The following is a 9,260-nucleotide window of genomic DNA, read 5'->3' as shown; positions in this document are numbered from 1 at the left end:
CTTTGGGTTATGACCGAAAGGGCAAGATCCCGGATACAGGCAGCCGAAATGAGCTTTCTCCGCAGGGTGGCTGGGCGCACCCTTAGAGATAGGGTGAGGAGCTCGGTCACCCGGGAGGAGCTCAGAGTAGAACCGCTGCTCCTCCACATCGAGAGGAGCCAGCTGAGGTGGCTCGGGCATCTGTTTCGGATGCCTCCTGGGCGCCTTCCTAGGGAGGTGTTCCGGGCATGTCCCACTGGGAGGAGGCCCCGGGGAAGACCCAGGACACGCTGGAGGGACTATGTCTCTCAGCTGGCCTGGGAACGCCTCGGCATTCCCCCGGAGGAGCTGGAGGAAGTGTCTGGAGAGAGGGAAGTCTGGGCATCTTTGCTTAGACTGCTGTCCCCGCGACCCGGTCCCGGATAAGCGGAGGAAAATGGATGGATGGATGGATGGATGTTTGTATGCAAAGTCATTCCATCAGATTTTAATATTGAAAAAAGTGAAAGATACAAACAAATTAAGGTTACCACATAGTGATTCTGTCACATTTTTTTTAACACATGGATGAGATGTTATGCACAAATAACGTTAGTGACCAATGGCTGAACTGCATGTAGATGGTTTAGTTTTAGGGTCCTAGTATTGTACACGTTGGCTTGCATTCATCTCTTAGTGTGACACTTTGGTAGAACAGAGGCATCATTAATTGTATTAGTAACACCTGCACTTTCCCCACTATGACAGCTTGTTTTGTTAATATGGGACAATGCACATTAATCAACATATATGAATAACATCAGTGTAAATGTGTCAGGGTTAGCTCAACAGTTAATTTGCACCCATAGTCCCAATTAAAAATTTGAACTAATAAAAAGCATTTACATGTAACACAATCAAAAAGACACGAACAGATGAATCCATCAAAGTATCAGATGATTATGGATTTTAACCACTCAGTTATTTTTAAAAGTATTATATGATGTGCAACTCCTTGGTACAATGTTGCAGAGAGCTGTTGCTCTCACATAAAAGGCTGATTGTCTGCATATAAATGGAACAATACAGTCTTGTCTGGAAACTGCCCTTGTCGTTTTGGATGGGGGCTGAAGCACCTTCAAAATGGTCATGACATCATGCGTAGTAATAGGAAAGAATTATGTCTTATGAATATTTAATAAAACAAACTTGAATGCAGGGACACAGCTCGCACAACTGTAATACTCGCATCTGTTACATCTAGAGTATGAAATATAAATTCTTCCTTTTCTCTCTCTCAGATTGCGTGGTGTGTCTGACACCATCGGGCTGCCATGGCTCTGGTTCAGGCACTACCTGTGACCGTGACTGACCACCCCAGTCCAGGTGTCGACATCCAGCCACTACCATCCCATTCACCCTCAGGCCCTTGTGGGCCCTGTAGCCCTGGGACAGTCATGGGTTCTGTCAGCAGTCTCATATCGGGCCGGACATTCCAGGAGAGACACTGCCAGGCTGCCAGCGAATTCATCATCAAGCCACGGCGTTCCACGCCGGCTACCAGCTGTTTCCGGCTCCAGGATAACACCCTGCGCAGTGGGAGCTCCCTTGAGCAGCTGCTGGTTGTCAGCAACCAAACGCAGTCTCAGGCCCAGGTTCTGCCTCCACCACTGCCCACCAAGAAGCAGCCTCGGCCTGGTAACTCTGCTGGGGCAAGTGGGGGTGGAACGGTTGCTGGAGCTGTTGGTGGTGGCACTAATGGGAACCTTGGGTATGTGAGCAATAAATTGGTAGTTGGAGACTGGAACGACAATCTAGTGGTGGCAGCCGCAAGCCCCTGCAGTGACACGGAGGACCAAAGGGACAACAGGACTTTGAACAGCAACATTGGGGGGCCTCCACCCAAACTCATCCCAGTGTCAGGACAGTTAGAGAAGGTAAGAGGAATGGGCAGTAGAGCTACACCAGTAAATTGGCCTGACCAAAATATTAAGCTTATTGCAGATATGTTGGTATCAGTGTATATGTCTGCTAATAAGGAACAATAATCTGCAGTTCAGAAATATATACTATAATGTAGTATCGGGCTACATTAAGGAAAACTAAAATGAGGAAATGTAAATGAAGCCACTCACATCACCTCGTCACCACATGGCCGTATCGTACACGCCTACAACACTCCCCCCTACAACCCCTGACCAACGCAGCCCCATATGTTAAAACACAGCAAGGTGTTGCATTTTTGCCGGGATAATGTGAATTCATACCATCACTTTGCCATCACTCTCCATCAAACTAGCTGCTGCTCTGGTCCTAATATGTACTGATATTGCGAGACAGCTTTTGCTTCCACAAGAAATATCATGTTTTAATATCACGAGATCTCACCACACCCCTACGCAACATACATTTGGGGCAATAGAGTAGTGTCAGAAGTAGAAACACTACCGTACTGGAAGTGTTTGGGTGTCTTTCAGTATGCAACTGAATACCTACTAGCTCCATAAGTACTGTTGTGTATTTAACAATGACATCTGACCTGAAGATATTTATAGGAAATGTCTTCTTCTAATTACAGTTCAAGATTACACGCTGTGACATCAAACATTATAGCAAGGCCTTTTCCCCTGCTCTCCCTGGGATACACATTGCATGTGTGAAAGACTTCAGCAGAGATGAACATTTCTACAGCGTGTGCTGACGTGTTTTACAACAGATTACCTCAGCTGTCTAATCGCCCATTCATTTCCATCGATCCAAAGCAAAGCTTAATCACTAGTCTGACAGGTTCCAAGACATTATTTGTCAGCTTCTACCTTGCAGACACAGAGTTCACTTACATTCATTGATGTATTTACTCAATCCTGAGGAAGATTAAGAAAAATGCTTACAGATATGAGGAGCTTCCTCCAAATGCTTACTTGTAAGGTGCTTCCTCCCCCCTGTCTTCTCTTGCTCCACTCTCTTCCCTCTTCTTTGTTTCTATGCCCATTAATCACATTTTCTTTGTCCTCATCTCTTTCACTTTCTCTCTCTTTCTTGCCCGTGAATATCAATTTTAAAATGTAACTAAAAGGAGCCTGGTGGGGTGACCTGCCAGCAGATCACACACCCCTGTCTGATGAGTTTTATTCAGCTGCTGCTAATTAGGACAGTTTAGCTTTTATTAATTACTAATACTGCTTTTAAATGTGTACTTTCAGAATATGGAGAAAGTGCTAATTCGTCCTACAGCGTTCAAACCTGTCGTTCCAAAGAATCGTCACTCGGTGCAGTATCTGTCACCACGGCCAGGCGGCAGCAGTCTGACAGAGAGCCAGGCCAGCCTCAACCTTGTGCTGCCCCCCGGAGGATCCAACAGCACCAGCGGAGCGAACGGCAACAGAGGGAGTAGCAGTTCTAGCTGTGAGGGCAAGCGCAATTCCTACACTGGAGGTCGCAATGCTCGGAATAGCCAGTCCTGCTCCATGTCAGATTCAGGGAGGAATTCCCTCTCCAGCCTCCCTACTCACAGCAGTACAGGCTACAGTTTGGCCCCCAGTGAGGGCTCAAACTCTGGATCTGGCTCTGGGGGCCGGCTGGAGCCCGTCACCGGCCTGGGCCAGAACACTTCAGGTGGAAGTGGGTCACACCATGGTCACACAAACTCAGACAGTGGGCGTTCCTCATCCAGCAAGAGCACAGGCTCAGGTTCACTCAGTGGGCGTGGGCAGCCCCTGTCGGACAGCGGATCCTGTGGCCACTCACCACCACCGGCGGAGGGTTATGAGGTGGTGGTGAGGGAGCTGGAAGACAAGCTGAGGGAACGAGACCTGGAGCTCCAGCAACTGCGGGAAAATCTGGATGAGAATGAAGCTGCCATTTGCCAGGTGACAAATAAAGACACTTGCCTCACCACACTGACCTAACTTTCTTTCAAAACACCAAATAAACAACTTGACATTCTCTTAGTACAAATGAAGAACTAATCTGACCTTTCATCCATGTCTTTTGCTCCAAAAGGTATACGAGGAAAAGCAGCGTCGCTGTGAAAGAGAGATGGAAGAGCTGAGACAGAGCTGTGCAATGAAGATGAAGCAGGCTTCTCAGAAGGCCCAGAGGGCACAGCAGGTGCTACAGTTACAGGTACACTAAGTGTTTAAAAACCTCTAAAATATTTACACAGACTGATATTTATATGGGGAAAGTGAAGATAAAATATTGTTCATGGAAACCGTTCCAGAGTTATATTATAAACTCAACTGATATGTTGAAGAAAAATGTTTCCTGAAGTTATATTTAGTTAAGAAGCAGACCCTGACTTTGTGCAATTATGTTTTTGAAACTGATGCTCTGTTCTTTTACACATATAATTTTGGAATCATACATCTGCTGCAAATTTCTTATGCATAAGTATTTTGTTGAAATTATTAGTGTCTTCTGGTTTAGTGATGACTTTGGAGATTATGCATGTCTTATTTTAGATCAACATATCTGTTTTATTATGTAAATGAGTTTGAAAATATACATCTCTGTGTGTTGTCAGGTATTTCAACTACAGCAGGAAAAAAAGAAGCTGCAGGAGGACTTTTCCACTCTGCTGCAGGACAGAGAGATGCTGGAAAAGAGGTACGCCACCATTCAGAGGGAGCAGACCCAGCTGGGGCCACGTCTGGAAGAGACGAAGTGGGAGGTGGGTGAGAGTCAGACACTGGAAAAGTGTTAGGTCAGAGGTGGCATATGTTGAATAACAGTGCATCTATGTTTGATTCGATTGATTTGATTTGATTTTGATTTAATTTATTCATTCAAGCATGTAAAACAGTTGATATGTCAACACATGTAATTTCACACATATCCAACAATAATAATCCAATATCAATTTACTTATACCTAGTACATGCTTGTTTCACTCACTTGTGTCTTTCCTTGCATCTTAGTCCTGCCCACATAGTATATAAGGAGAAACTGCGAGAATAACCGAGGAAACACGTTTTAACTAACATAAGATGTGCTTTCCTTCTGACTCTTTATGTGAAGCATCTAATCAAAAACTGATTTCTAATAAGTGGGCCTGTCAATCCATAAACATCTGCAAAGGGTGTATTCATGTCTCCTCAGTTATAGCTCCTCCAGACAGCTTCCTCACTTCTTCGGCCTTATTCCTCAGAGCACAAATAAGAGCTTTGGGATGTCTTTCAACATTGTCGACTGAAACGACTTTTGATTCAAGGCAAGCATTGAGAACCAAGGAACAATAAAACAAGGGAACTGGGATTCACCTACAGTTAGATGCAGACTGAGCTGGTACTGACAGGGAACCTTTGCTGTATGTCGTTCCTCACCTCACTCAGTTTCTGTTCATCTCGGGACCGCTGACTCACTAATAAAGTGTCACCAAATTAAAGGTGTTAAGTCAAAGGTGGCACCTACTAGGCTGAAATTAACCCCATAGGTTTATAAGTGTCAAAATTTGAAGTTTATCTTCTAGGAGCATCCAAATCCAAAATGTCTGTTTTTAATCTGCCATGAGAGACAATTTGACTACTTTTCTCTTTTCCCTGCAGGTGTGTCAGAAGTCAGGAGAGATCTCCCTCCTAAAGCAGCAGCTGAAGGAGATCCAGTCAGAGCTCAGCCAGAAGGCCGGAGAGCTTGTGGTCCTGAAGGCTCAGCTAAGAGAAGCCAGATCTGAACTGCAAGCCAGCCAGGTTCGATCCCAGGAGGCCCAGATGGCCCTGCGGACACGATCTTTGGAGCTGGAAGTCTGCGAGAACGAACTCCAAAGACGCAAGAGTGAAGCTGAGCTGCTGCGGGAGAAAGTGGGCTGTTTGGAAGAGGAGTCAACCCGGCTCCGTGACACTCTCCCCAGTCACAGTGTACCGTGTCACAGTGCAAATGCAACCACGAAGGGGCAGAGCATGAGCCTATCACTCCAACTGGGTAGAGGTATGACAGGAAGGGGTGGCCCCAGTCCCTCCATGTACCGTAATGGAGAGGAAACTCATCTGGTCTGGGGAGGAGAGAGTGATGAAGCCAAGACACAAAGGCAGAATGCAGAAACACTGTTTGCACTCAGACAGCAGGTACACATTTTATTTATTTACTCAAGCAAAAGAACTAGATACCACTAAACGGAACAGTTTCTAACATTTCCCTTTCTTTTGCTCAGGTGGACAGGCTGAAGGCTGAGCTCTTGTACGAGAGGAGGACGAGTGAAGAGCAACTGTCACGTTTTGAGGATGAGCGGAGAGTATGGCAGGAGGAGAAGGAAAAGGTAGGAAGGGGAATTTTTGTCTAACTTCTTTTTTTTTATTTTTCATGACATGCATCTAAGATATCAAATTTTAAAGCTTTCTATGATGCCGTGTTTTCCCCTGCACCCAGGTAATCTGCTACCAGAAACAGCTGCAGCAGAACTACATCCAGATGTATCGTCGAAACCGGGATCTCGAGCGAGTGATGAGGGAGCTGAGCCTGGAGCTGGAGAACAGGGTCATGGAGGACTATGAGATCCACAGCGGCAGCAATGACATCAACTTTGAAGAAATCACCGCCACTGAGATCTAAACACACACAGTAACATGCGCACAAAAATACACGGGAACACAATTCACAAAAGACACAGAAGATGTAAACCAAACATCAACCTCTAGGCCAAATACCGCACTATATTCAACTTGACTTTACCTGGACCACTGAGCGACCACTCGTCACTGTCAAAAGGGAGATCTCTCTAAAGGTGCATTGTTACTTTCTGCAAACAGAACAATTGGAATAAGTCTTTATAAGGTGTCCCCCCCCTCCCAGCGCTTTTAGTAGGCTTAATTCCAGTACAAAGCCCGCACAGAGACTTCTTTCCTTTGTGGAAGCAAAAGCAGTGAAAAAGTTTGTTTTTGTTTTTTGTTTCCCCCTCAGAGCACATTCAAATCAGAGTATCAAACATCACCAAAAAATTCAAGCAAAAAAATTTTTAGCACATGCACAGCAATCTGGTCACACCTTTTTTGGTAGTACACGGGACTAAATAGCCGCCCACCAGCATGCATGTTAAGATACGTCTTGACGGTAGTCCCATCAACACCATCACTGCTGGCTTTTAAGGATGACCTCATCACCCATCCAAACTATGCTAAAGGGAAAGTAACACCAAATACTGCAACGTTTGCCGTTTGTACTTGATGTTCAGAGGATCGGAAGTTTATTTCATTTTACACAAAGGAAGAAGAATGTTTTTGTTCTTGTGCTCATTCTAGAGGCATTTCCTCAGCAGTGCATATTTGAAAAAGAATGTATTGTGATCACTGTTGCCACTCCAGAGAAATGCAATGTAAATGGTCATTGCTAGTAATGAAAAATCTGCTCAACAAGGGAAATATACTTTTTTGCACAACTTTCCTGCTTTCTTTTGTATTAGATTCTTGTGAAGCAACTAACTAACTCTAAACTGAGCAGTTTTGAAAATGTGGCTCTAGGTTTTCATACATGTGGACAACTCATTCTCAAACTACAGGGCACATAAGAAACCAAACATTCATAGGAAGTGCTTTATTTGAGCACAGCTGATGTTTTTAGACCACCAACAGTCATGCACTTAATGTGTCAATTCATTCTGGCAATGCAGCAAGCTCTGACATAAATATTTACAAGTATGTAGCACTAGAAAGCAGACGGTAGCATGGGAAACATCACCAGGATGTTGCTGATTTTTATTTCTCTCTTGCTTTCTGCCTTTGTCTCTTTGTTGCTCTCTTTCCATGTCTGTCTCTGCTTCTAACTCAACTATTTTTGTACACCTCAGTATCAGGAAACTAAAAATGGAGCTAATTCTCTCAGTTTGGTCATGACGCTGCTGAGAGATTTAAGATGGTGTTTGAACTGTAGGCACGCTTACTCAGTTTCCATTTATTCCCCTTCATTTCCATTAGTGCTCTTTATTTAGCTTTTGGCAGCCCAAAGCCAAATAACACTTTCAAAGTCTTCCTCATCTCCCCTAGACTCTAATCTTCACCGACTGCTATACAGGTAGTGAGACTGGCATCTCTGCATGTCTTTGTTATATCAGATTTCAGAGGAAGCTGGTTTAGATAGCGGTGAAATGAGAATTTGCAGATGCAGTAGCCTCAGTGCTGAATGTCCTCAAGGCAGGTCAGCTGTTAAAGCCCTACAGTAAATAGTTTACGCAGGGCTGGGTGTAACACTGAGCAGAAAAAAGGTAGAGGGCTGAGAACTTTTCTTTTACAGAGAATATATCAAGGAATAATAGTTAATTGAAAATCTATATAATGGAGGAGATGTATATTTTTTTATATGTAGCACCTGAAGATATTTTGGTGTAGTACTGGTTTAAGTGTGGGTTTAATATACAAAGTATAAAGACATATATAGATATATATCTATCACATACCAATATTTCAAATGGATTAATTAGAAATGGAGGCAGCAGGTTAGAAAGAGTGCACCTAATACTGTAACGCATGAAAATCTGTTTACATTATACAATCTGTGTGACACAAACGTACACTATCTGATGACCAACTTTTGCAGCTGACAAAGAAACTGGGAGCTTTTATTCCAGGCTACGTTTTGACCTGTTGTCTCTCCATTTGATTAATCTCTCACTTGATTATCAGTATCATAATATCACACACTGATCCATGTCTTTGTTGTTGGGTTTTGTGCACATCATTCATTTAACTGCACGAGACGGGCCATGTTGAGGGACGTCTTCATTAAGTTGAGGCCAGAGGTGATGCAAACCAAGAAAGGGTTATGTTTCCTATACTTAGAAATTTGATTGAACCACTTTCAGAAAACTTCATTGGTGAATCCAAGATCGGTGAATATTTTGCACGGCCTTACCACATTCGCTGTGGTTTGAGAGATGGTGTAGAGCTGGGGTGGGCAATTCCCGTCCTCGAGGGCCGCTGTCCTGCTTGTTTTCCAACTATCCCTGCCTGACCTGCTGCTGATTACCTGGCTCAGGTGTGTTCAGCCAGTCAGAAGCTAGAAGATACCATCTTAGATGAAAGTGGAGTGAGGAAAGATAAAGTGAATTGGTATCTTCCAGCTTCTGACTGACTGAACACACCTGAGCCAGGTAATCAGCAGCAGGTCAGGAAGGGATAGTTGGAAAACAAGCAGGACAGCGGCCCTCGAGGACTGGAATTGCCCACACCTGGTGTAGAGTATTAAAAGTCTGCACTGTGCATAACTGTTGAAGTCATGGGAAGTAGCTTTGAATGGAACAAGTTAGGATTAATTTTGTTAACCAGACCTAGACTGTTACTCACTCACCAATGGTGGAGATAAACAACAAGCACAGG

General features: G+C 44.2%; 1 protein-coding gene across 1 annotated transcript in view; it reads left to right on the top strand.

Annotated features, from left to right (window-relative positions):
• LOC109961945 (leucine zipper putative tumor suppressor 2 homolog) overlaps nucleotides 1-8,895 on the top strand; it is a 40,923-nt gene extending 32,028 nt beyond the window's left edge. The window contains exons 3-9 of the mRNA XM_020603218.1: nucleotides 1,260-1,895; nucleotides 3,162-3,827; nucleotides 3,961-4,083; nucleotides 4,484-4,630; nucleotides 5,505-6,020; nucleotides 6,107-6,211; nucleotides 6,322-8,895. Of these exons, the coding sequence (XP_020458874.1) occupies nucleotides 1,293-1,895; nucleotides 3,162-3,827; nucleotides 3,961-4,083; nucleotides 4,484-4,630; nucleotides 5,505-6,020; nucleotides 6,107-6,211; nucleotides 6,322-6,504 (2,343 nt within the window). The 5' untranslated portion in view covers nucleotides 1,260-1,292 and the 3' untranslated portion in view covers nucleotides 6,505-8,895. The remainder of the gene's footprint in view (nucleotides 1-1,259; nucleotides 1,896-3,161; nucleotides 3,828-3,960; nucleotides 4,084-4,483; nucleotides 4,631-5,504; nucleotides 6,021-6,106; nucleotides 6,212-6,321) is intronic.
• The last annotated feature ends 365 nt before the right edge of the window (nucleotides 8,896-9,260 follow it).

This window comes from Monopterus albus, unplaced genomic scaffold, assembly GCF_001952655.1.
Source record: "Monopterus albus unplaced genomic scaffold, M_albus_1.0 scaffold60.1, whole genome shotgun sequence".
Classification (NCBI taxonomy): Eukaryota; Metazoa; Chordata; class Actinopteri; order Synbranchiformes; family Synbranchidae; genus Monopterus; species Monopterus albus.
Note: the sequence above shows the minus strand (reverse complement) of the source record. Positions and strands in the feature narration are given on the sequence as shown.